The sequence below is a fragment of the Vidua chalybeata genome, chromosome 3, assembly GCF_026979565.1.
Source record: "Vidua chalybeata isolate OUT-0048 chromosome 3, bVidCha1 merged haplotype, whole genome shotgun sequence".
Classification (NCBI taxonomy): Eukaryota; Metazoa; Chordata; class Aves; order Passeriformes; family Viduidae; genus Vidua; species Vidua chalybeata.
The window spans coordinates 87,367,544-87,394,748 of record NC_071532.1 but is presented as its reverse complement, the minus strand read 5'-3'; the positions used below and the strand labels follow the sequence as shown (position 1 = coordinate 87,394,748).

At 35.2% G+C, this 27,205-nt stretch overlaps 1 protein-coding gene across 6 annotated transcripts in view; it reads left to right on the top strand.

Moving 5' to 3' along the window:
* PHF3 (PHD finger protein 3) overlaps positions 1-27,205 on the top strand; it is a 53,558-nt gene that overhangs the window by 6,382 nt on the left and 19,971 nt on the right. For 2 of the 6 annotated variants that reach the window (XM_053938444.1, XM_053938442.1), the window contains exons 2-3: positions 13,657-13,818; positions 14,932-16,750. In XM_053938444.1, the coding sequence (XP_053794419.1) occupies positions 13,677-13,818; positions 14,932-16,750 (1,961 nt within the window). In that variant the 5' untranslated portion in view covers positions 13,657-13,676. Of the gene's footprint in view, positions 1-4,025; positions 4,295-11,521; positions 11,653-13,321; positions 13,398-13,656; positions 13,819-14,931; positions 16,751-27,205 lie in introns of those variants that run through there. The other 4 variants (XM_053938443.1, XM_053938441.1, XM_053938440.1 and 1 more) reach the window with 4 other exon arrangements.

Genomic DNA, 27,205 nt, shown 5'->3' with positions numbered 1-27,205 from the left:
TATTTACCTTATAATTTTAAAAGTCATGTGGAATTGTTAAAGATGTAATGAAAATATGATAAATGGGGAGAAGATAAAAATCTGCTGTGGCAGATCCTACTGCATGTTTATTTCATACCAGATTTGTTGGGATTTGAGGCAATATTATGGCATACTTGGCTTAATAAACTAATTCAACAGTGGAAGAAATTATTTCTTTTAAACTGAAAGACTCAGACTGTAAAAGGAAACTATATTGAGAGCATGAAGAAATTTTATGGTAAACATAATATGGGGCAAATCCTTGAAGTCGTATTTGACCGTAATGCTTTCTAACAGGGTTGTTTATAGTGTTGGATCACATAATGACAGATTTTGGTTGGTGGGTTACTTTGTAATCGTTGCAGTGTTACTTCTGTAATTGTTGCTTCTGTTTTTACAGTGGAGAGGCTGATAGAAAAAAATTTTTTTTGAAGGTCTAAAAGAAATGTATTTAGTGAACTGAGGAGAATGCTCTCTATACTTCAAGCTTTTCTTGATGGTGAACTCCTCTTTTACCCAGACTCCTCCTGTATGTTACTGTGCTATAACAGTCTCAGTACATGCTCTGATGCTCCAGGAGCCAGTGGGTGGGAGAAGTTCAACTGAACCTGGCTGGGACTTGCTCCTTTTCCTCATTTATGACTGCTCCTCACTGGTTCTGTGTGCATAATACTTTTTGGATTATGTGTGCATCTGCTGGGAGCCTGGCTGAGGCGCTGGCCACTAGGGTTCAAGTGGAGGACACAGCTGTGTTCCAGTGGAGTAATGCATTCTTCCTGTGAGGGGTTAGGATTATCTTTGGAAATAAGTGAGCAGGAAAATTTTGACTGTGATTTTACCTGTACCTCTGGCTATTTTTCCTGTGTTCAAAGTGTTTCAAATGCAAAACAAACCATTCAAAATTCATACACTGAAGGCATTGTGCAGGGGAAGATTTTTTTTTTCTTGCAGCAGTTGTTTTTAACAGCTGTCTAGCTAAAGAAGTTTTTCTTCCATCCTCAGTCTCACAGATTCTACACTTCTTATGATAGTTAATTTAGTAATGTTAGAAATATTTTTTTTAAATAGCTTGGTAGTGTACAAATTATGAAAATAATCACAGTGTTTTTTTGAACTAGGTAAAACAAAAGTGTTATATGTTTTGCTGGCATAAACTTTGTATTTTAAAAATGGTAGAACAAATTCTTTAAGATTACATTTTGTGGTAGTAGTACTTTTATGCAAGCCCCCTGATTTTTTGATGCAAAATTTGGGTAGAACTTATACTTGATCATAGGCTCATGCTCCAGGAATAAAGCTTTCAGTAAAATTCCTATTGAATTTTCTCTGCTAGCTACTTGGGTCTCATTGAAGGTGTCTGTGACCACTGCATGTATAGTTGTTTTGACAGTTATTTCTGTCAAAAGTGCTTTTAGTGTTCTGAATGGCTGCATGGTAGTCTTACAAAACTGTAGGTAATCTTTCTCTTCATCGCATTACTGAAGACAGAGGTTAATTTCTGTCAGGAGGGATTTTTGTAGCAAGAGCTAATATTCTTCTCAAGCTTTGCTTCTTAACATCGCTTTTTATGAAATGGTCGTAACTACTTTGGGAGCAACAATATTGGAGTAACAAATACATAAATGTTCTCCTATCCAGAAAAAAAGATCTTAGTATATGTTAAGTGTGTTCAAAACTTCTGCCACTTTTTAATGTTGGATGCAAAAGGTTTCTTGCATTCTCACAATATGTAGGTGTTCTATTGCAGTGTCATTGGCACTTGTTAATGTCAGGGTTCACTATAATTTTGTCCTGTGGCTGTTACTCTTGTGCTCATGTAATGCTAATATGAAAAAACCTGTCATTACAGGTGCTTTAAAGTACTGTATTTGGGCATTTGTAAACATTTTCTTAACTTTGAGCTAGTGCATCTCTTGTAGTTTATCGTGTGTAGTATCAGATTGTTGTAACTACTCGGTATAATAATAAAAACAGATTATACAATGAAGCATAGTACTTTGTTAGTTTGCTTCTTCATTTGTTGCCAGATTTGGAACTTCAGAAACCATGTTGGCTGTTATAGGTGCTAGTTGGTGTGGTGCATATGTAGATGCACTGCATTGCTTGATAAAAGTAGTCAGTTTTTTTGGTGAGGGTGCTTTCAAATTATGACTTGTTGCTGAAGTCTATTATCTCTTTATTAAATGCATGTGATTTGGCCAAACTTTCCTTCTTTCTGGCTGCTTGGTCAGTAGGACCTTGTGCATTAGACAGCTTTGTTGTGGTTAGTGTGTAGAAATCAGAAAGATATCATGCTCTGCAGAGACACAGTTGTATACGACCATTGCTTTCTTCTGAGCTGACCTATGGGAGAAGGAAGAAAGTCTGTTATGTTTGAAAATAAAACTCCAACAGCCCCACAAAACCCCACAATAAAAAACCAACAACAACAAAAAAAAAAAATCCCAAAAAAACAACAACAACAACAAAAAAACCTAAGAAACACCACCCAAACAAAATAAAACACCGTTCGGGTTAAAACCTGTAGTTTTCTGTAAATTTCTGAAATAAAATGCACCAATAAGATTGAAATTGTAGCAGAACCCTTACATGTATCTGGCTAGGATATTCCCAGTTGATTGCCAAAACAGAAATGCCCCATTCATGTGTCTGAGGAAGCATACTTAATATTCTATTAAGCATGAGTAAGTACTGAATTTATTTGGTGGCAGGTTGCTGGAATAACTGTTTAAAAAGTAATTCAAGCACTGCAAACTCCAATTCTCACTTGTCATTTTCCTTTAATTAGTGTGTTCATTCTAAAAAAAATAATTGTCTCATATGGGAGGAGGATGATGAAAGAAGGAGCAGGAAAGTATTTGTGTCCTTTTGCTGTTTCCAAAAGCTTTAACAGCCTTGTGTCCCAAAAACTGGCCTTTCAGACTAACCTGTATGCCAAATTAAGCCAGGCAGTACTGCACTGCTCCATTTCTCTTACCTGTCCTATCATATTTATTATAATTACCTTTCTCCACTTTGACTATATGCAAAAGCAAAACTTTCGAAGAAGTGTTTTGCTGACTTTTTTTCCATTCTGTTGTTTAGTTATACATACTTACTAGATAAGTCTTTGCTTCAGTATTTGCACTTTTGCAGCATTGCCAAGATCTAGAAAATAAAGAATTCTTTGTAAAATGCAGTTGCCATCTTTGTATACAATTCCTTAGGTAGACTTCTAGAAGTTCACCTAACCTTCTTCAAAACTGAAGTTTCAAAAGGCTCCTCCTTTTGATGCCAACTCAGAATTCTCATGTACTTGATTAAGATTTTTGTATAAAATTTATGTAATTTTATTGACTGTATTGATTGATGAAAAATAATAGCAATAAAACCTTGCTGTTTAAAAATACTAACTTGCTATGAAGTACATGGTAGTTGCTCTTTGAACAGAAATACAGTTCTTCTCAGTAGTATGCCATATTAGTAGTATGGCAGGCTCTGGAACCTTCTGAGCTCCACTGATGTTAGTGGAAGCTGACCTCACATTTTTACATTTAAAAAAAGGACAGTCATGCTCACAGTGCTGCTATCTCCAGGTTCACTTGTTCTTGATACTCTCCTCCTCTGGTGTCCTACCCGCTTGGGCTGGTTAAGATTTAAACAAATTTTAGAAAGGAGTTGTTTAGTTACCTTTTAAACAAATTTTAGAAAGGAGTTGTTTAGTTACCTTTTAAACAAATTTTAGAAAGGAGTTATTTAGTTACCTTTGTTATTCACACTCCATAAAAGCATCAGCACTTGGATGCTGATAGAGAAGATTAGCATGGAATTTCTTTTAAAAATAATTAGGGAATTGATTTTTAGTTATGCAGTGAGCCATACTAAGCCATAAGCAGTTTTTCATTTGTTTTTATAATTCTGAAATACCTTAAGCATTCTTTATAAAACACAAGAGCCAAAAAAATTGCTGGTGTTTTACAATTTGTAGCTTATTTTCTTATGGTATTTTTCTTGTCTTTCTATAGGGCTGAAAGACACACAGGAGTCTTCATGGATATAGTTGATACATTTAACCATTTAATTCCTACTGAACAATTAGATGATGCCCTATTTCTAGAATCCCACCTGGAGAATGAAGTCTGTGAGGATTTTAGTACAAGTCAAAATGTCTTAGAGGATTCGCTGAAGAACATGCTCAGCGATAAGGATCCTATGCTAGGATCTGCAAGTGCCCAGTTCTGTTTGCCTGTTTTGGATAGCAATGATCCCAATTTCCAGATGCCTTGTTCTACAGGTAAATCTTACAATTTTTTAAGATTACAATTTAAAATACAGTTTCACTCTAGTACCAACCCTTTTTCATAATGTAGAAATAATAAGTTGGGATTTCTGTCGCCTTGCTGCCCTTTTTCGATGCACTTCATACATACCTGGCATGTAAACTATGTGCAGGTCTTGTTAATTTTGTAGTGTGACAATAGAGGAAAGCTCCTTATGTGGATTGGAAATATCTGAGGCTTTGTCTGTCAGTTACTCCCAATGAAAGTCAAGATTTGTTTAGTGTAGGTACTGTGCCTGATCACTGAAGTCACTGGTTGGTTTAAAAAATACCGTATTTCTGGATTAGCAGTAGGAGCAGGAGAGTTGTACAAATTACTGCTCTGACCTCAAGGTTACTCTGTTAGTGCTAGGCCTTCTGGTATTGAGCTGTTTCTGGATTTCTGGGTGTTTTGCTTTGGTTGGCTTCAAGACTCTGGAATGATAATAAAAGTCTTCTTTTACTGTTTGGAATACCTACCTGATTTGGAACAATTTAGAACAAAGTTTTAATTAAAAAAAAAAGTCTTAGAATTTATTGAGTAATTTTAGAAGATTTAAAAAAAAAGGGTGCCCCAATCCCTAAAATTATTAATATTTATGAAGAGTTGAAATAATTACATTGAATTTGATGCTAGAGACAAAAATATACTCTATTCTTAGTAGTGTTCTTTATTTGATTGGAAGTTTAAAAAGCATAATTTTTTAGCTTCATTACTAGAAGTGTAGAAGATTAATGCAGTTACATGATTATATCAATATTTAATTTTTTGAGTAAGTTTTATGGACTGTTTCTGAAAATCTTTATAATTTCTGTATATAATATATATTTTACTGTTACTAACAGACTAAATTTTCACCTTCACTAAATTAGGTGGTATTACATAATGGAAAACTGTAAATCAAAGATTGTTTTGATTGAAGCCAAAATCAGTGGTTTTTGCCAAACAAGTGGTTTGGCATTTTTTTCCTACTTCAGAAGAACATTTTTGAGGCCATCCTTAATGCTTTTGTGTACTCTTGCAACAGTCTGTATTCCTACGCATTTTTGTCTGTAACCTGCCAAACAAAAATCATATCCCTCTTAATATGCATAAGACTATATAATGTACACAGCTAAACCAAATTCCACCTCACTTGCAAATTCTTTTGTTATATTGCATCCTGTGCATCCTCCGGTAAACCTGTACTGCATTTAAAATTCTTGAATTAACTCATAGGGGACATCTGGATACTTTGGAAGGTATGGAGAAACTTTCAGATGCTTCCTGGTGTGTATTTCTCCTGAAAGTGATCAGCAGTGCAATAATTAATACTATTAATACTTAAATAATCACAATTAATTTTAAAGTCCTTAAAAATAATTGAGCTAATGCATTTACTTAGGCGCTACTATTTCAGGCTGTCAGAAGACTAAGGGATTCAAAGCTGATTTTATTTATGCAGAGTTTATTAATTTAATGTTTTGTTTTTAAATCTGAAAGCACAAGAAAGCCACATTTCAGTAAAGAAATTAAAGTGTGTAATTTGGAATTAATGTAGGTATCTGATTGTTCTATTGTTGTTACTTGTTCTTTGTAGGTCTTGATAAGAACTGTCCTTTTTCTGATAGGACTGGTAGGACTACAGTATGTGCTTAAATTTTTTTAGTTAAAAATAATGAGTATCAGTTTGAAATATGGTTTCTTTGCTTGTCTTTTTTTCCTTGAAAGTTCTTATAGTTGTGATTTACTTGATTTGTCTGACATTGTTGGTGGTCTAACACTGCTGATGTAGTCTGCTGGTAAGAGTATGATTATTCAAGATGGTAGTACCCTTCATATGAATTAAGCCTTGCAAAAGCTATTTTTCCCAGTTTAGGTGGAAGCTCATCTGCACACCAACTTGAGTTTGTCTAAAAAGTAAAAAAGCATAACTCTCCTGACAAAACTTGTTTAATATATTCTATATTTTGCATAACCCATGCCTAGGCTATTAAACAGTTTAAGAAAAGGAGCCAAAGTGCTCATGGAAATCAATTCACAGGACCAGCAAAGGACAGATTTATCATATTTGATGCTTCTTGAATAACTGGAATGTATTCGGTTTTGTAGAACTTTTAAAGTGGTGATTTCATGCTACAGCTTATTTGATTGCTGTGAGCAAGCTGAAGAGATAAAGGTAGTAATAGCTAAACTGAGGACAGGTGTTGTAGCTAAAATGATAATCAGGTCTTCTAGATAAAATGGAGGAGCAGAAGGCATGGCTTGCTAATACTTGTTTGAAAGCAGATTTGAGCTGAGTTCAGGAGTAGAAAACCTATGCACAAACAAAATACTGTTTTATATGCCTTTAACCCGACTGTGTAAGTGTGAAATTTCTTATGTAGTGTATGAGAAGGACTTGACTCAGGCTTACTTCTTACCCACATGCCTAGTTTCTCAAGATTGTGACATTTTCTCTGCTTTATTTTGGAGATCATGTATTTTTGTTTTCAAAAGCTTGCTCTTAAGTTGGTTTTGAGTGTGGGTTTGCTTCCTGCTCTTTTTCTTACTGCTACATGGACATCAGTTTTTGTTGTGAGTTTTAACTTGCCTGATCCAAAGTTGTTACTCATCAATATGTTTTGCTCAGTTTTAGGGTTTATATTGCACATCATTCATCAAGAACTAAGCTTTTTGTTAATACTAAGCTCTTTTTATGGTGAGTTACCTCTTACCTGACTGTATGTGATGGATACTGGTAGCAACTGATGCTATGTCCTTTAGACAGTTCAAGTACATGCCTATAAGAAATACAATATAAGAGACATCTATGAAGAAAACACAGGTTTTGTAAGTTGAATTATAACTGCATCTCTTGGGGAGAATAGTAGCATAGAATCATAGAATGATGTGGTTTGCAGGGGACCTCTAAAGGTCATCTAGTCCAGCCCCTCTACAATAGACATGTTCAACTAGATCAGGTTGCTCAGAGCCCTGTTCAACCTGACCTTGAAAGTTCCCAGGCATGGGGCATCTATCACCTCTCCGGGCAACCACTTCCAGTGTTTCACCACCCTCATAATAAAAACGTTCTTCCTTACATCTAATCTGAAGCTACCCTCTTGTAGTTTAAAACCATTACCCTTGTCCTGTCACTACAGGCCATACTAAAAAGTCTGTTCACATTTTTCTTATAAGCCACTTTTAAGTATTAAAAGGCTGCAATGAGGTGTCCACCTATTCTTCAGGCCTAACAACCCCAACTCTCCCAGCCTTTCTTCAAAGGACAGGTGCTCCAGCCCTCCAGTCATTTCTGTGGCCTCCTCTGGACTCACTTTACCAGGTCCATGCCTTTTTTGTATTAAACGTCTCAATCAGCAGTACTGGTATATGACAAATAGAAGGACTATGAGAACCGATGTTTGTTGCCTATCTATTGATAGGCAGAACTGTATCAGTACCAATAAAGCAGTCTCATGTTTATCTCTTGGCCTGAATCCAGATTGTGCTGGATTAAGATAGTTTCTGTAGTTAGATGACACTGTTGGTCAGACAAAGACCAGCAGAAACCAAAGACAGAACAGACTAAACTTGCTGAGCTTGCTCTATAATTGCCACTGAGTAACAGAACAGGGTTAGAGTAATAGAATGAGTTTATCTTTTTAGCTTTGATTGAATAATTACATATTTAGAGAAGGGAACAAGATTCTTTGTGGGTGACCCTGGTTATGGCTTTGAGCAGAGGTAGACATAACTCTTTATGACTCACAACTCTCACAAGCTGAATAGAGGCCAAATTATGCTAAAATCCTTTTAGAATGTGTTTGTGAAGGGTGACTGCTAAACTATAAAGATGTAGTTAAGTTGCTGGTTTATGGAGTTAGACTAAGGAGAATGCTGGTCTTACAGCACAGTTAAGAAGTTCTGTTATCTCTGTGAATCAAGGTTCAAACTATCTTATCTTATTCACTGCAACTCAAAGGAGCTTAGCAGTTATGGAGGGCTCTTCGTGTCCTGAAGTAGGTATCAGCAGAAAGACATTGTGTCGATAGTAGAAATTGATATAACTGCTGTCCTTGCCAGTTAAAGGACAGAATTGGACAAAATGAAACTTCCGAGAAACAAATGAAATCCAAATTCTTGAAGCAATCAGAAGTGTCCCAAATCATATTTTAGGTGCCTCTCTGCTTCTTTTTGTTGGTTTGATTGGGTGGTTGTTCTTACAAGTTGTGCATGACCAATGTAGAAAATTATGTTTTGTAGAACAGCTCTTGGCCATCTTAAATGTTTGATTGGTGTGAGTGGGTGTGGAAGCATGCTTTTGGGGTTGTGTTGATTTTTTTACCTTATTGAGCAATTGATTGATAAGAAGTGGAACTCTGAAGTTTAGAATATGACAGAACTCTTAAGAGCAACACACTTATTTCAGCTTTGAATGGTACCCTAGTGATAGGTTTTCTGTTTTGTTCTGTTCTTGCTGGAAGACATGCTGGAAGCTTATCTACCTGTGAGCATAGCAGGTCATACTGGTTGCATGCCAGTGAGCTAAATAACTTAGCATTCATACCAAATTGGTAATTCTTGGTAAATTAAATTGGTAATCATGAACTGTATAGCTTTTCAGAATGTCATTTAGTGGGGTAGTTTGATTTGTTATCATACAGGAAATGGAATTTTAATTGCATATCATCTGGAGACATTTCTAGATTTCATATTAAAATCAGGCTTTTAACTAATTTAGTTTCTGGGTATGTTTATCAAATCAGGTACTTACCATAAATGATAAGGGAGTCTGATGCTGTAAGAATCACAAAATGTACAGAATGTGTCAGGACATCTTTTTAATTGCCCTTTTTTTCCTGTCCCTCTGAATAGCTGCTGAGAAAGTGTTTCCCTAAAGTGCAGTCTGCTTTTTCTCATTTTAGCCTGTGTTTTCATGACTATTGTTAAAAGCAGCATTACCTCTGCTAAAATCGTGATTACCTACTGAATCTTTGAAGCCAAACCAATTTTTCTGATTACAAATATTCTTTTCTTTAACTGGCGTGATGTCTGGCTGTGTCAGGCAGTTCAGCCTTTTTTCACTAAAGCCAAATGTACATGTATTTTTCCTCCTTCATTTGAAGTAATTTTGAACGTAACTTTGATATTCCAAAATTTGGTCTACAGTTTTCTCTCAGTTTTCTTACCTCTTTATGCCTTCCTTCTTCCAACCTGTCCATATGAACAGGTACACAGTGTTTTATGACCCAGGTAGTAACTTTCCTGGATAAAATTTAAATTTACTGAGAACCTGGAGAATATTTCTTTTGTGCCGTTTTCTGTTTGTGGGTGGCAAACTACCTATGTTCCCCAGCTTAGGTCCTTCTGAAGTATTTAGTTATGCCTTTGGATCAGTTTCATGGGTGGAGAGAGGTTGGATCTGCACTAAGATTTGCAAAGCAATTTAGATTAGCTCTCTGATTTGTAAAGACTCCCTTTACATTACATGAAGACTCCCTTCTTAATAAAATTAATTAATTTACATTAAAGTGCTTGGTTTGATGTGGGTTTTTTTTCTTTGTTGTTGAAATTTGTGTTTTTCTGCTCCTTATTTCCAATGTAACAGACTTGTCACTAAAGAACCACTATTCAGTAGGGTTGTGGTGTAGCTCCATCTTTTTAATAAAATGGCCATGCAGTCCTCTGACAAGATACATGCTGTATTAAGTTTATTTATCCTAGTTGATTTTCATATATCTTTATTCTAAAGACTGTAAAATTACCTCTTTACAACACAGGCATTAATGGAGAATGGGAGCAAGTGTTTAGTTAATATTTCATGTTACTTACTGTGATTCTTTTCTTGCACTGGACAGTCAGCTCAAGGTACTTGCAGGCAAATTCTCAGTTCAATGGGTTACAGGCAAACTTTTGTAAAACTGTTGGAGTGGAATTTGAGGTTTTCTCATATAAGTTATGTCATCAGTCACATAATTTCTCTTGAAAATATATCTTCTTTTAACAGAAAGTATTTTTAATCTTGTTTCTTGGACATATGCATCACAAATGTCAATAGGAAAAAGGTTTCTCAGAGAAAGCAGACCATCCTCATTTGCGATCTTGAGATTTACTGACAAAATATCACTATCTTTATATGTTTTATTGTTTCACTGGAGTTTATTAGCTCTTCTGAAGGCTTACCTAGATGTGTTAGTTACTGCTTTAGACTGTAACTGTTCTTGTCATTGAAGCATTATGTTACATCTCTGTGTTGTTATTCCCATGCTACGCAGAAATTTTAAAATGTTCAACCATTTCCATATAATCTGTGATGCTTATATGGAATCTACTGTGGATTTGCATATTCCTGCCATTAGTGTGATTCAGCCTGACATAGCGTTTTACAGCAGTGCAAAGCAGGAGCAACAGTGATGTTCTGTTTGGTGTGGTTACCTTACCAAAAGAAATCCAGGGCTAACATCTACAGAGAAGAAATTTATTTCTACACTTGATATTTACCTTGGTCAGTATGTCAAAAAACTGAGTATTTCTGTCTTGGTTGTGGCTGAAGATAATCGAGGAAAGTCTTACGTTAATAAAACTAAAACTTCATAAACATCATAGTTTTTGATGATGTATTTAGGGGTGTTTTCTTCTCCTTATCTCCTCTTTCACCAAAAAGTAAGACTTGTTTTCTTAGGTTTTACATTGCTAAAGAATTAAAAGATGGTCATGCTTTTGTTTTAGCATAGGAAAAACTTTGCTTTAAATTTGTGAGTAGATTGTTTTTACTGTATGTTGTTCTATTATGGTATAACATATATAAAAGTGAGTCAGTAGTACAGCCCAGCAGTTTGGAAGTTTAGATACTTTGTGAGTAATGGAGAAACTCAAAATGGAGAAACTCAGTGGTGCCTTTTCCAGTATAAAAATGTTGAATGTGACTCGTACTTTTCTTTTTTCCAATCTGTTCAGTTGTACGCTGGTGTGCAGTACTTCCTATTCAGATAAGTTTTTTCTTCATTCCTTTTTTATTTTTCCTATTTTATTTTTTAATTTTTATCCTTATTGCTGAGATAATCTTTAGATATTTGTTACTAAGATCATCTCTGATTTTTTTGTTCTTTCTGATTTTGCTTTTGGTGGTTTACCTTTCCTAGGGTTGCTTCTTTACCTCCACTTCTCCTTCATAATTTACTTTCCTAGTCTTCTTTGTATCTGTTGCTGTTCTCTGTCATTTTTCTCTTCCCAGCAGGGTCTGTGTGGAATGCTCCTCATCAGGGGCCTCATGACTGTCTTTATTAGCTGAGTTGTAGCTCAGGTGGTTTGAAATTAGCAAGATTCTGTGCTTCAATTCCTCTGTAAAATTAAAGCTACAGCACAGAGTCTTGTAAGTATGAAAATACTTTAATTCTAATATTTCACACTGTGTTTAATATTTCACACTGTGTCTGTCAGTAATGGACTGAATGTGTCTCTTGTTGTTAATAAAAGAGGGTGTAGAAATTCCGTAACTTGAGCAAGAACGTTGTAAAGCCCAAGCTCTAATGTCACCCCTTTAATATGCTCCAGAGTTGTTTCAGAAGCTATCCTAGTAGCTTTTATTTTTCATGATGTCTTCAATAGTTTAGTAGTTTAGTTCTACACAAAAAGAACAGAAGTGGATGTGAAAGGAGTCTCTTTTGTCACAGTCTGTTCCCAAAAGCCAGTTTCATGTTTTGCAGGAACACTATGAAAACACAAATACCAAAGTGCAGAGCTGCTGGGAGGATACAATCTTTGAGAACACGAGAATGGGTAGCTGGAGTTAGAGTGAGGATCCTTCTTATTCAGGTTTCCATCTTAGACAATGGCCAGTATTAGGTATTTACTGGGCAAAAAATGTCTCATAGGGCAGTTAGAATGTAATTTTTTTGCCAGTGTGTCCAGTAAGTAGCTTATAGCAAATAAGAGATTAAGGAACACTCTTGAGTGGAGTAAGACCAAATTTATCAGTCTCATGCACCTTGCATGTGATATCTGTATGTTTGTAAACACATACAGATATAAAGGTGGCTCTGTGGATTGGAGAGTGGAAGTGGACAATAATTTCCACAAACACTTTTCCTTGTAGCTGATGTGTACAATGCAGTAACTAAAAATAATGGTTAAAATAAAATAAATGACCATAAATTGTTAGCTTAAGAAACTCCTAGCTTTCAGCTCCTGGCACCCATCTGATTACAGAGGTTCAGAATGCTGATTGCCTGGTGCCATGATCAGCCTTCCTTAAGAGGCCAATAAAAAACTTTCTAATATTTGAAATTCTAATATATTGCTTGGTTACTTTATTTTTTCATTGATTTTTTTTAAATTGCAGTTATATCAGACTTGAGAAGATTTTCTGAGCTGGTCTAAACATTGTAACAATTTTTAATTTAGCTTCTTGCCTTTTTACTTTTCTGATCTATGTGTTCATTTATTTAATTTTTAAGTAAGCAATTTTTAGAAATTTTTAGATATCTTATATGTGTCATGTGAGTTTATCTTAAAAATCCTTCTAGGTTTGTGTCTTAGTAGTGAAAAGCAGGCATACTTGATTGTTTGGAATCTCTGTTATATTTGTTAGACCTTCCTACATGTTTCATAAAGTCACTTGGGTGTTTGGCTTGATCTCACAAATTTTGCATCTTATGGGGACCAGGATTCATTAATCACACATAGGATCTTTAAATAGGAGAGGCTACCATTGCAAGAACCAAATTTAGAGCAAGTGAGGGGATAATGGCTGGTTGTGTGACCTGACTGCCTCTTAGGAAACCTGTTTTCAGGAGCAACCTCTGGGACCTTTCTCAAGTTAGTGGAGGATAGGAGTTCACCAATGACAATGTTCCCCGTCTCTCCTGGGAGGTTAAGTGCTTGCTGCACTGTTCTTCCAAAAAGACATTACAGGCACATATATGTGATATGGGTGGGGCTGAGAGTTTTAAAATGGTATCCTGTCAGAAGACTGTGATTTTTACACTCTGTACTTCTGGAGCAGCTCTTTCTGCTGTTTACCTTTCTTCACTTTTTCTTAGGTAGGAAGGGACAGTGAGGGGCAGCTGATCCTCTAAGACTGGGGACCTTCCTGTGGCAAAAAACCCCAATAAAAATGTGAGTCCACAAAAAGGCTATGAGGACTATCTACAGAAGTTTTAAGCTGTGGGTGATAGCTTCTTCTACACTGAAACTGCCTTACATGGGAATTTTCTGTCCTTTATTTCTTCTTTTTTTTCCTCTTTTGTTTGATTTTAGATGGCAAATTTATGTGTTTTTTAAATGTCTTTTCCCCTGTCTTGCTCAGCATTACAGCTGCAACACTTTTTGACCATTTTAAGTTTTAGGCTCTTTCTTGTTTGTTTATTTTTTCCAGTTATTGGTCTTGATGATACTATGGATGAAGAAGGAGTTAAAGAGAGTGGTAATGACACCATTGATGACGATGAGCTTGCTTTACCTAATAGGACTTTGAGAAGCCGTGCTGAAGAAGCATCAGTCACATCACCAAGGAAATCACCACGTTTAATGGCACAAGGTGATTGTAGATTGTGTTTGCATACTTGAAGTAAATAAAATCTTTAAACTCCCACCCCCAACATTTATAAATTTAACTTGGTTGTTTGAATTCCAATATAGAAACTTCCTTTTTCATACACTGCAGCTAGAAGCTAGCATCTACAGGGTATGAGTCAATTAGAATTCCTCTTTAATAAATATTTAGTGTCTTGCTTATGGTCATTAAAGTAATTTTTGAGATTTTGATCCTTTTACCTACATAAGATTAATAATGCGGTTCTTCACCAACAAAAGCACGATGGAGTTGCAAAACAGCATTGGAATATTAGGTTAGCATGTCTCTATTTCCAGTTAAAGTTTTGATTCTATTTTTATTTGCATACTCTCTTTTTACTTTAAATTAGGTTGTAGTAATTGCAGTCAGAAAGTCTTTAATCAAAATATCTCAAGATACTTAATATTTTAATAAAATATTTTAATTCTTCATGTTAGCTAATTTTTATAGTTATGGGTTTTCTAACTTGTTGAACTGGAGTTATTTACTACTCTGCTTTTTCCCCTAATAGAGCAGGTGGAGTTAAAAAGATAAAATTATTTAATATGGCAATCAGAATTTAAATAAGAGCCTGTGGTACAAAGCTGGTGATTATGCTGTTTAGAAAGGCACTGGAATGGTTACTTGTTTATAAAATATAAAAGTTGTCATCAGGTGAGAATGTGACTGGATCTCAAATTTGCAGACTGTTCTGTCAAAGATTTTTAAACTTCAGTTATATTTTTAATCACAATCTAGCTTGTGCAATTTTTGTTTGAGGTAGAAAAGGCTGAGAGGTAGAAAAGTAGAGTTAGTTTTGATTGTCTTTCTATCGTCACTTGTATTTTGTATGTACTACTTAGAAATTCCATAGCTTTTAGAATAATGGGATTTTACATCCAAACTATGTCAGTGTAAAATTTAAATGCAAGTAATTTAGTTTTGGGGAGGTTTTTAAGTTTAGTAAATAACTTAAGTTTTAAGTCCTCTTTGTATCCAGTAAGCTAAATTGGGGTAAGTCACTTTTGTTCTAGGCAAATCTTGTATTTGCAAAAAGAAGGAAGCAGAATAGCTGAGATTTTCTTTTTCCCTTCCTAGAACCAGTACGGAGTCTGCGGCAGAGCACGCTAGCCAAGCGTTCAAATGTTGCTCCTCCTCCTAATACCAAGAAATCATCTGTAAAAAGTGGGTCTGCTCCAAAAAATGGACAGAAACAAGAGAGAAGTCCAGTTCAAGAGACAGATGTTGCTGCACGCTTGAAAACTGAGCAGCCTAGGGAGGTTAGGCGGAGTACAAGACGATCAGGACAGGTGGAAGGAGCAGCAGCAGCAGTAACAGCATCCCAAAGTAATACAAAATGTCTGCCTGGTCCTGAAGATGTGAAAGAAATAAAGTCTGAAACCCCTGAGCAGGCAAAAGTTGAAGAAACATCCCAAGAGTTAAGTTGTGCTAATTTAACAGAACCCTGTTCTCCTTCTCCTGGAGAAACAAAGGAAATAGTAGAGGTTGCAATGAACACTGACTCTGGGAGTGCTGAGTCAGTTTGTTCAGTATCTGCAGATACTGAAATGATTCCAGTTAAAAATGAAACAAGTGATGTGATAGATTCAATGGACTTGGAAAATTCTTCAGAAGAAAAGACTGATAATAAAGCAGAGGAATCAGAGAAGAAAGCAGAGGAACATAATCAAATTGAAGTAACTGGAAAAGATAATGATTCATCTAGTGCTTGCATGAATGCAGATGGAATTTGTGAGACCTTTTCAAATTTGTCCAGCTCTGTGAAAGAGGAGGGTGATTGCAGTTCAGGTTCCCACAGTGTGGAAGTTCTTGATGAAAATACATTGTCAGTAAAGGAATGTGTAACAGAAGCTGGAGGTGATGACAAGGGAATGGAGAAAACTGAATCTCCATCTGAGAAACTATTGGACAATACAGACTGTGATAATAAAGACTTGAAAAGCAAAGAGTTTACTTCTGCTGACCCAGGAAACAGCATTTTAGAAAGCACTGTTGTTGACCAGTCAAGCCAAAATGTACAGCAGCAGATTGGCAGTACTAAAGTAGAAGGCCCTGAGGCATCAAAATTTCAGGATGATGAGAAACAAATTGGTATTTCAACAAAATGTGAAAAGAACATTAGACCCCGGCCTAGTAAATCTGTAGTACAGAATAAACAAAATCTGACTGCAGGTACTCGGCAGAAATCAGGTTCGGTGCAACAAGAAGTGACACGGTCACGAACGAGAGCTGGTGTTGCTGTTTCGGGCCTTCACAGTCCTTCTTCAGCAAGTCTGAAGCGAAATGCGGATGAGCAAGAGAGTCATCAGCATCCAAATAACCCCGTTAAAATTAGAAAGAAACAATCTGATCTGGGTTTGAAATCAAAGAGCAGCGTTTCAGGGGTGACTGTAAAAAAACAGACCAACACAAAGCTAAAGAAAATACCCCGAGTCCAGGCTTCTGGGCAAGCCCAGAAATTATCAGTTCAAAAAGCAAGTGAGAAATCTCCTACTCATCAAAGCTGTTCTAAAGATAACCACCACTCTGTGCATTCATTGTCAGGTCACGTTTCACATCCTGGCCAGAAGCAAGCCAGCAAACACCAACTTGCAACTGGGCTAAAAGCAAATAACTCTACAAAGGAAGAGGCAGAGACTAAAGATCCCTCTGTTGTAGAACATCTGAAGGAGGATGATAAGGAAAAAAACAAGTCAAAAAGAAATGATAGGAATCTCCAACCTCGCCAGAGAAGAAGTAGCAAAAGTCTTTCACTTGATGAACCGCCCTTGTTCATTCCAGATAACATTTCAACTGTTAAGAGGGAAGGCTTGGAACATACCTCTGCTAGTGAAAGCAAACATATTTGGGTGCCCAGCAAGCAGTGTGGCTTTTGCAAAAAGCCACATGGCAACAGGTGTGTGTGGCAGTGTGTTTGAGGAATTTCTTGCTGTTCTTGGAAGGTCATTTTTTTTCCTTCCACCAAACGTTTGACGCTGCTCATGCCAAAACAAGGTTCTAGTCTTGCAATACAAATCTGTATGTCATACAGTCAGTTAATTTCCTTTGCACTCATACACTTTTTTTTTTTGATCATTTAAACAGAGCATTAGAAACTAGTTTGGCCCAAAAGTTTGAATACAAATGTTTTATGAGTACCTATTTTGATGACTGTATAATTCTTCTATGCTGTTTAATTATGCACTTTAAACTTGGCTTTTTTTCATAGAAAAGAAATTAGATGTCTGTGTTCCAGGTTGTCATTTCCTTCTTTCCAGAAACTTCTTAAGTGGAAGGATCACCATCAACCAAAAAAATCAAATAGTTGTTTGCATGTGACTTTTATCTGGTACAGGTCCAATTCTAACAGTAGAGATACAGAGATTTTTTTCACTTTGTATAATCAGTGCCCTGAGGTTTCATGTAACTGTAATTAAGTAATTGCCAGGGAGGGGAGAAAGAAGAACATGAAAAAACCCCACAAAACTTCCATGTGGGCATATCTGAAATTGCCTTTAAGCTTAGTAGTGAGGTTTTATCTGAAGTTGATAATATCCCTCTGTGGCAAAACTTGTTCTACACAGTAATTGAGCTGAAAAAGGCCATTGCGTTACACTAGTGATCTTTCAGTCCAAGAGTAAGAATTCCTTTATTACACTTACTGTGTTTTAATATGGAAGTGTTTTTTGTTGCTGTTCTACCTGCTAGCCTACTTTTTGGTTTTTTAATGTCAAATTGAAGATATTTGTGATTAGCCTATGTGAGAGAAAGTTCTAATAATAATTTTTAGTGACTGTGCTTTAGAACTCCATATATCAGAGTGAAATATGGAACAATTACTTTTGGCATATGAGGGTTTTTTTTTGCCATTTGTTTGTTTCTAAGAAGCCCTTCTGAGCTTTATTGACTCATTGTATCATATTTGAAAAACAAATACATGAAAATTTATTTACTGTACAGCTATAGTAACTGCATCATTGTGGCCTCCTGAAAGAATTAATAAGAAATTTGCTCTGCCTGGTTGATGAGGATTACCTGATTGAAGGGGTGCTCAAATTCAGTTCCATGTGGTTTAATTTTTAAAAAAAGTTACTTTTATTTTTAAGACCTATATCATTTGTGTCTTTGTAAGAGTGTTTAATTTTAAGCAGGTTGCTTTTCCTTAGTTTTTGTCATCTTAGGCATTACCATGGCAGTGAAACTGTGAGTAGCCTGTATTTCAATGAATTATTTACATCCCAAGAGGCTGCTTTCTGGATTAAAAAAATGTTTCTGTAGATATTTTTAAAGCAAAATATGATATTTGGAATTTAAACTATTTGATAGCTGTTAAAAATGCAGCTTTGATTTGAACTTGTGCTATATTCTTTCTACTTTTGCTAAAATATTAAGCATTCTATGGTTTGGTTTTTTTTCACTGTCTTGTTAGAGTTCAGAAAGTCTTGATTTTTATTACTAAATGGATCTAATCAGTATGGGAAGATGTGGAAGTGACTCAGTTAAATCTACTTATTTTAGTTTATAAAGTCAAAGTAACTTTACAGAAGATACAGGGATACACAGCAATATAGGATTTAAGTTCAACAAACCCAATTTTGCTTTGCCAGTTCTTAATGCTGCCAAAAGAATAATATAGTGTATGAATCACCAGCTGAGGTTGGATTGAGACAGCCCATGAGTTGCCACAGATGGTAATTACAAGTATCATCAGTTTTGTAATGACAGTCTTCAGTGTTTTAGGGTTTTTGTGTTGGAATTGTGTTATTTTTTATGTCTGTGTTGCAGAACTGTTGATACAACCAGCACTTTCAACAGACGATAATCAGATTTGCTAAACGTAGAAAGATTTTTAGCACATAAATGCAGATTTTTTGTATATAAAATGTGACTGAGACACAGTAGTGCAATAAGGAAACTTGCACTATTGAGCTTCATGCCTAATAACAGAAGATTTAAGATTGTCAGTGCATGACTTTTTATCATTACTAGACTAAGTAATAAAGTTTTAATTTTTTCAGATTACTTAGTAGTTTTGTGCTACAAGTAACTGAAATTTTGCAGATTCACTTGCTGTCATTAAGATACAAGAGGAAGCAAAACTTGTATCTCCCGTGCCTTGGCATTTTGTCTTAATTTAATTATTAGTACAAGAAAAAGAAAATACTTCTAGTACAGTGCAAGAGAGAAGTGTAAGATGAAAAATTTGAATTCTGTCTCTTGGAAACCCATCAAAACTGTCAAAATTTACTGTAATAAAATGGGGATTTTAATTCAGTGTTTGGACTGCTTTTCAAGGAATTTTTGTTTCCCTTTTGAAACAGCCTAGCCGGTCACTCTTACCCTTTTTTCTCTGTTCGTTGTATGAGAGAAAATGAGAAAGTGTAAGACACAAATGCTGTCAAAAGGCTCTATGTTCAGGAAATGTCAAAGGCAGAGCTAAGATCTGAAATAACATTTGTGTTTATAGCTCTATGTTATTTCAATTTTGGAAATTTTATTCAATGCTCTGGTACAAATTGCTTATAGGAAAAGAAGTTAAACTGAATTTACAGCCCCAAACTAGGAAATAATTTGCCAAGAGCTTTGCAGGATGTCATGTTAAAGTAACATATTTAAAATCCAGGATGCAGAGTAGTAGTCACTTGAACCTTTGTGTATTCCCTCTAATAAATGTAAAGCCACTAACTTGTTCTTATTGTAATACCAAGCTTGGAGAATCGATTCAGGTTTAAGGTAATGTGTGGAACTTGTGGCATCAGCTTTCTTTGTGTACAGAATTCCCAAAGGGCAATGCTTTCATCGGCCTTACACATACCCAGAGTAATTTTACTCTGCCTGTTAGAACAAGATAGAAGGATGGTACTTCAATGTTGTTTTATTTCAGATCAGCACATGGCAAATGGAGTAAATTTATATCTTTAGGAATACGTGTTGTAATTTGCCAGCCACATGCAAAGTCAAAGTATGCTTCCCTTGTACTGCAGATACAATGGGTTTGGGAAAGGAGGAATTCTGTTTTATGAATATGAGATTTGCATCATCAAAAAAGTTTACAAGTTATCTTGCTTTGTAAGAAGCAGGGTTTGCTTACTTTCTGTTAATAGATCATCATTGTTTGGCACCTGAGCTTTGAACAATGACTTCATGCTCTCTTTTCCATTTGTCTTGAAGTTTATAAGCTGTAAGCATCATAGCTGCTTTATATATGTACTTTCATTCTCAGAGAATGTGTTGTCAGTGTTTGGCTTTAGGACTCTCTCAGCCTATTTTCTTGATGTATTGTGGTGTATCTTTGCTACATAACTAAAAAGAATTTCCCTTTCATATGAAGACTAAACCTTGTGTTTCTGCACAAGTCATTCGAGTTTTTGTAATTTTCAGCACATCTGAAAGGGTATTTTTTCAGTGCAAGGTTTGAGTTGTTGTTACTCATAATAGTATTTTCAACATGTTTGACGTTGCCAGCGTGTTCCCGTATTGCTGTCAGATGTTTTCTAATCAGCCAAGAACATAAATCATATGCAATTTTTTTCCATTTATCCATCTATAGATGAAAATTGTGTATGGATATGCATATCACATTGAAAAATTTTAGATTGAAGTTACTACTCAAATTTCTAATGAATCCAAGTGATGCTGAAAATACTAAGCTTTGTCATAAACAATAGTTACATTTCCAGAAGACAGATTAAAGGTTGTTAAAGATAGTTGAATTTTAAAAATAATATGTAATTTCTTGGCATAGTGCAAAATGAAGGTGGTAGCTCTGCAGATATTGAGAAATCTGCTAATGTAAGATTTCTCTGGTTTTCACTATAGATGTTCAAATTCTCTGCAGCTGGAGGGCTGAACTGGTGCCTTGCTTGTACAAATAGACAAAATCTAACAGACAGTTTTCAGATTGTCTCCCTGGTCTGTGGTCTGTCTTCTTTAACAAGAAGTTTGATCAATTTTGGATGAATAATTCATAGTATACAACTTGAGATACTCTGATTCTAAGCAAATCTTCTAGAAAACATTACTACAGAGCAAGTTTGTAACTTTAATTTGGAGACTTTCTCTTAATTTCAACAGTTCCAAGTAAGATTTTTTTTTAATAGCCTGTGGAAGTTTGAGGATGCTCTTCGGGTGTTGTTTTGTGGTTTTTTTTTTTGGTTTTTTTTTTTCTGGTTTTGTTTTGTTGTTGCTTGGGCTTTGATAATCCAGTTTGAGTGGTCAGACACAAACTGACCTCAGACCTCACAGAAAAATTAAGTGATACAGGAATATATTTTACTTCGGGAATTTCTTCCCCCCACATTTCAACTATGCTTTAATAAAGAGGAAGCATTAGTATGTTGTAAAAGGTAATTAATTGGAAAGTGCTAAAGTTGATTTAGCAAAGGTGCAGTATTCCTGATTTCTTGCTTACACATAATTCCTAAAAAGTTCCTTTGGAACTGTAGTACAGAAAAGTACTTTGGCTGATGGATGCAAACTGCAAACCATTTTCACCCATACTAAGGATTATTAGGAGATTTGTATTTTTAAAATAGTGCTAAATGTGAATAAATTATAGTGGATCCAGGTTATCATACAATTGGCACAGGCAATGCAAAAGAGAGTGGTTGGGAAAGGAGCTTCAGGCTCTAAATTTACAGCCATTCTTAAATTGCATAGGCATATTTTTTTTAAGATGGTGATGCCTGGCATCAGTGGATAGTATACAACAAACAATTTGTTGTGAGAACATTCTTCACGAGAAACAGTAATTAGAATAATAATGGTGCCTGAGTTCTAGTAAATGTCCATTAGATAGTATGAGAGTGTTAAGCAGCAGATTATGGAAGATGCCATCAGTTTACAGTAATGGATGATGCTTTTAAATTTTCTGCCTCTGCTACTGCTTTCTTCCTCTGTGAAAAGCTTTGCAACATTAAAAGCTATCATGTTTTTCCACTCACAGCTGTAGAAAAACTGAATGACAGTATAAACAAAACACCATTGTAATGTATAATTAACAAAGGGAAGGACTCCACTGTGATTTTTATTTACGGTTACATAATTGTATTTACAGAATTTATATGGATTATATTACTATGCTGCAGTATTGGCAGGATTATTATTAATACCAGTGGCATTAAGGAAGTAAGCAAATGTATATCATAAATTGTCTTAAAATAGTTTTATAAAAGATGGGCATAAATACAAAGTGCTTATAAATTCAGTTTATAGAGCATATGATGCTTATCCTGCAACATACAGCATGTGTAGAATCCACTGGTAATAGAGCTTCCCTTAATGATTATATATGATATGTATATATGTGTGTGTGTATATATATATACACACACAGACATAATTTTTAGTGCAGATTTGTAATTAATATTAGAAAACGTACTCCTTTTTTTCAGGGTTTTGGGGAACTTTAGTGGTTTTGGCTTTGCTGTCTGACATGTTTCATGAATTCATCTTTAATTCAAAAAGCATAGTGTTTGTCTTCTTGTCACTTTCTTCTTGGAGGGGGTTCCTGTAATATAAATAGCAAAGAAAATTATGCCTTTAAGAAAGAGAAGAAACATCTGTCATAAAATATGGGTTATTGAAATTTAGTACTTAGGTAGTAAGTTTGCAGTATCTTTTTCGTATGCTGCAAATTCCATGTAAAGACCTCTGCTGCTAGTGATTGAGATAGGTTTGTGGGTTTTTTCTAGAAGATCAGAACTTGAAAAATCATGTCACTTGTCTTAGACTTTGTCAAAAAGGAAACAAGTGGAACTGCACATGTCTCTGTGCACTTACAAGGTAGTAAAGGTTTTTTTTTGACAGACCATATTTCATTTGAGCTTTATATCAAGCCATGCTACTTCACTGATGTGGGACGTACGCTCTGCTAAAGCTGCCATGCCATGAATATCTTGTCCCTGCTTTAACAGTTGGCTGGACATCAGTGCAGCAGAGAAACAGTTGAAATGTTAATGCAAGTTTACCACATATCTGTAGAAGATTGCTGAACAGTGTCATTAAGGGACAAAGTGCAGATGAGGGACTTGCTTTAAATACTGAAGTCTTTAAAAAGTGAACAGTGGGTTTGCTCCTCTTAGGTGAGTTTGGGGCTAGAGTGTTATTTTGAATAGTTTGGTTTGGGTTTTTTGGATTTTTTGAGTTTTTTTTGGTTAAGATTTGAGTCCTATTATGGTATTTTTCCCAATTGCTATGTACCACAAACATGAAGGATTAAAGAGAAGTAGTTGTTTTGAAACGAAATGATTTTCTGTGGCAATGCATTATTAATTAATCTTAAAATGCTGATTACTGTCCCACACTGATTAATTACTCTTGACAGCTCCTGATGTTTACTTTGCTTTAATCAAGTATAGCTTTACAATGAAAAGCTGTTTTATGAGTAAGGTGGTTTCTGTCCATTTTACAATAATGATTTTCTCTGGAAACTTGCTGCTGTTACATAACTTGAATATGTGAAGGTAATTTTAAAACATGGTCCATATATGTAGAAAATAAATTTTCCAAGCCTGAATTTTTCATCTAACAAATGAATTTAATTTTTTACAAATAACACACCAAAGGAAGTATTCCAATCATAAGAGAGATTGTGGCAGGTTTGCATTAATTATTCTGTATATTTTTATGTTTCATCTATTACTTTCTGATTTTAAGCTGTCTCTTTTCATGCTGATATGTGGGCTACCAAGGGGATTCTTTAAAGTAATGAAACTGTAGCAAACTCTATGCAAAACTCCCAGTGAGCTATAGTACTGTCTGCTGTCACCTGTCAGTTTTTTAAAATTTTTTTCTTCCAAAAAAAGATTTTTATATTAAAGTCCAATGAAAGCAAGTCTTTCATTGAATGTGGCATGATTTAGTGTTCTAAAGTATACTTTTCTTTCTCTTTCAGCTTTACATCTTCCAGTCCAGCCTTACAACATGGGTAAAAGTCCTGCACTTCAGATTTGAAGCAATCTGCAGTGAGAAACTTTGATGTTTTACTAGTCCAAGATACCAGAACCGCTTCAGTCAAAAATAACAACTGTGCAAAAGGACATCCTTGAGCCTTCAAACCAGGCTTCAGTTTTTCTTGACTCCCCTATTTAATTTGAACATTGCCCATTATCTAATTATAATTGCTACAAATCAGTTGTTTTGTGTGCAGATGAGAGAAACAGGCAGAGATGTAAAAGTGGCCTTGTGGTAAAAAGGATTATCTACATTACTGGTATCAAAATCAGTATGTATGTCCCAGCCTCAAAAGTTGTAGTCTTGCATTTGAGTAGTGTGGGAAAAAAGCCCCAGTTAGTAGAAATAGTGAATTTTTTTTTAGGCAGGCAGCATCAGTATTTTTATTACCGTTTTGTATAAATAGGTTTAAACAAAACAATTGTAAACAATACATTGTGTTGTATAGAACAGGCATCACGGACATTTCCTGATTCTTTTTGTAGTCTTGGTTTCTTAATCCTGAATTTTGAAGTTTTGTTGTGTGTGTTAAAATAACAGTGTAACTGAAACCTTGTTGTGAAGACTGGAATGAAGGCAAATGAATCTTCCATCTTCAGTAGTTTGCTTGTATGACCTTCCTCTCGGTGTGTAGTCTTAGTGAAGAATGATTTTTCCTGAGCTGAATTCATTGTAGGGTTTTTTGACTTCTAAAATTTTTATTATTTATTTGATAGAGGTGAAAATAAAGATTTAAGACTGGATACCTATCCTGGTGCCTTACTTACACACCATCTCTATTACCCCCCTTAATATGTGTGAGCTAAGCTGAAAAATTCCATGTGCTGTCCATTTAAAGTTGAAGGTGTGCAGCATCTTGTGTATTTTAGTTTAATCTCTTCAGCAAATATCCATTTTCTAAATATGAATCAAAAGTTTGTTTTGGTTACTAAATGCTGCAATCCATCTTCCTCATATAACAAATTAGTCTCTGATGCATGAATTTATAAACTGAGGAAAAAAATACATACTTTTTAATAAAAATTCAATTAATAGCAGTTGTGGCTTCATGATGGTGTATTTTTGGTTTCCTTTTGTTTTTGAACCACAGGTATTAATTCCATAGAACACTAAAACACCCCTTAAGCATGATGCTTTGGCTGTGTGGTTTGACTTTATTTCAGCTTTTGCAGATAATCTTACATGGGGAATTTTTGTAACCAGTTTCATTGTTCCCAGAGCTTTACTAGTATTTTATTGCAGTGGTACAAGATGTGTTCTGTGTAAAGCACCCACTGTGGACCCTTGCAGTTATGAAATAGGCACTCACCTTATATTTCCTGCCTGTGCGTGTTTGGCTCCAGGCTCTCAGAAAGGAGCAGTGAGTTTGTGTAGCAGTCCTGTCATTTCTTTCTTGTTTTACTGTTGTGTTTGTAAATGCTGTGGTATTACTCTGCTGAGACCATCAGAAGTAATTGTGCCCTAACATTACCTTTCTTGTTTTTGCAATTTGCTGGAACATGAATCTGAAAAGATTGAGATACTGACAGAAAATGAACCTCTGCCTTTCTAATTAAAATTATGAAGTAGATGGGCAGATACTGTTTGCTAGTGACAAGTAATACTTTTAATGTACTTGCAGCTCAGAAGAAGAAAATTCAAAATGAGAAAATATTTTTTCCCAAACTAGTTTAAAAACCAGTTTCTTCAAATCTAGCAAACATCATCATCATCATAGGCTTTTTCTCAATCTGATGGACCTCTAAAACTTCTCGGACTCATTTTGCATCAAAATAATATTTTCTTCAGCTGAATATAATCCTGACATAGTTTGAGTAGGGAGGGACAGAACATAGAGACACATTTTTTCTTCTTTTGTTTCAAATGTCTGCTGTTAATAAGAGCTTTCATCTCTGAGGTAACAGTAGTTTTTTTAATACAATACCTGCATCAAGCTGACTGGAACATTAATTTACAGTTCTGGAGAATGAGAGTTGCTCTAAGCACATTCTGTAATGTTTATATGGTTCTGCCAAGTAGGTAAGTCAGCAGATTGCAGATCCTAGCCTGAGTGGGGATATACCAAAGTTAGGTATTTTTTTGCTTAGAATCATCTCATGGAAGAGATCTATAAGGTATTAGGTTAAAGAAATAGGGTTTCCAGGTCAGTGTATTTAGTTCTTAAATATATTGCTGAAACAACCAGGTTTTCATGAATTACTTTTTAAGTCAGGTCTGTCTTCTATGAAATTCAAAACCTAGGAATTCAGTAAACAATTTTTTAGTGTTACCAAAGAACTTCTACTTTCTTTAATACACTTGCAGTCGTTCTGGATTTTCTTCATTGGGACTATATCTTAAAGTACATATCTTGAATATAGTTCATGTAAGTATAAAACAAAATGAAAAGAAATAAAAATTGAACAAAAAAACTCCAACAAACAAAAACACACACAGAAAACTAAACAATCCTTCCCCTGCCCTGTCAAACATATGAAAGGGGAAAGAGAATGTACGTGGATATTTTAAGCGATCTTCCTATATAATTTGAAAGCTGTTCCTTGGTGCTAGGTTCATTATTTGTAAAAAATAATTCCTACCACGTAAGTCTCCTGAAGTAGTTGGTTTTTAGCCTGTGAAACTTTGAAATTCCACATAATTCCCAAATACTTGAACTGGAAATTGTACTGTCAGTACAATTAGGTGTTCATGATACCTGATGAAGTTTTCAAAATGCTTCCACAAAATAGTCAGAAATTATGCTTTTATTTTAGACTACGTGATCCTTACCATGCTTTGAAAGTACTAACTGTATCAAAAGTTAAGTCTGCTTTTAAAATAATGCAGTTAAGTGAGTTGAAGGGTGTCCTTTAAAATATAGTAATTTTGGTGTTTGCAGCATTCTTTAACTTTGTTCTGAATAAAATGGTTGAGTAGTGCAAAAGTGTGTACTGTGTTTAAAAGAAAACAGTCACTGCAAGCTGGACAGGTGGTTTTGGAAGCCAAACTCCTAGCCCCATATTCACCAGTAAAGAGAATGAAAAGCAACTTTCTAGGAATAATTCAATAGTAATGGTGTAAGGAATGAGATGTAAAATACCAACTAATTTAGAATAGGTTGATATGCCCATTGTGTTTGTCAAAACATTTAAAGACTTCATACTGCTGCAGAAGATTGCAGCTGCTGATGTGTTTATGATGAATGACGGCCATCATATTTATAGGAAAGCAAGGATCATATCTTGCAAGAAAATTTTCAAGTCTTTTCAAACATATTTACTGTTCCTGAGAATTGCTGTTTTTTTGGTTTTGTTTTTTAACATTCATAAGAACATTGATAGTAGTCTGAAAAGAAACTTGGTAGGATTTGGGAGCAAGTTACACAAACACAATGAGGTTTTGATAGTCTCTTGGACTACTCTAAAAAGCAAAAAGGCAA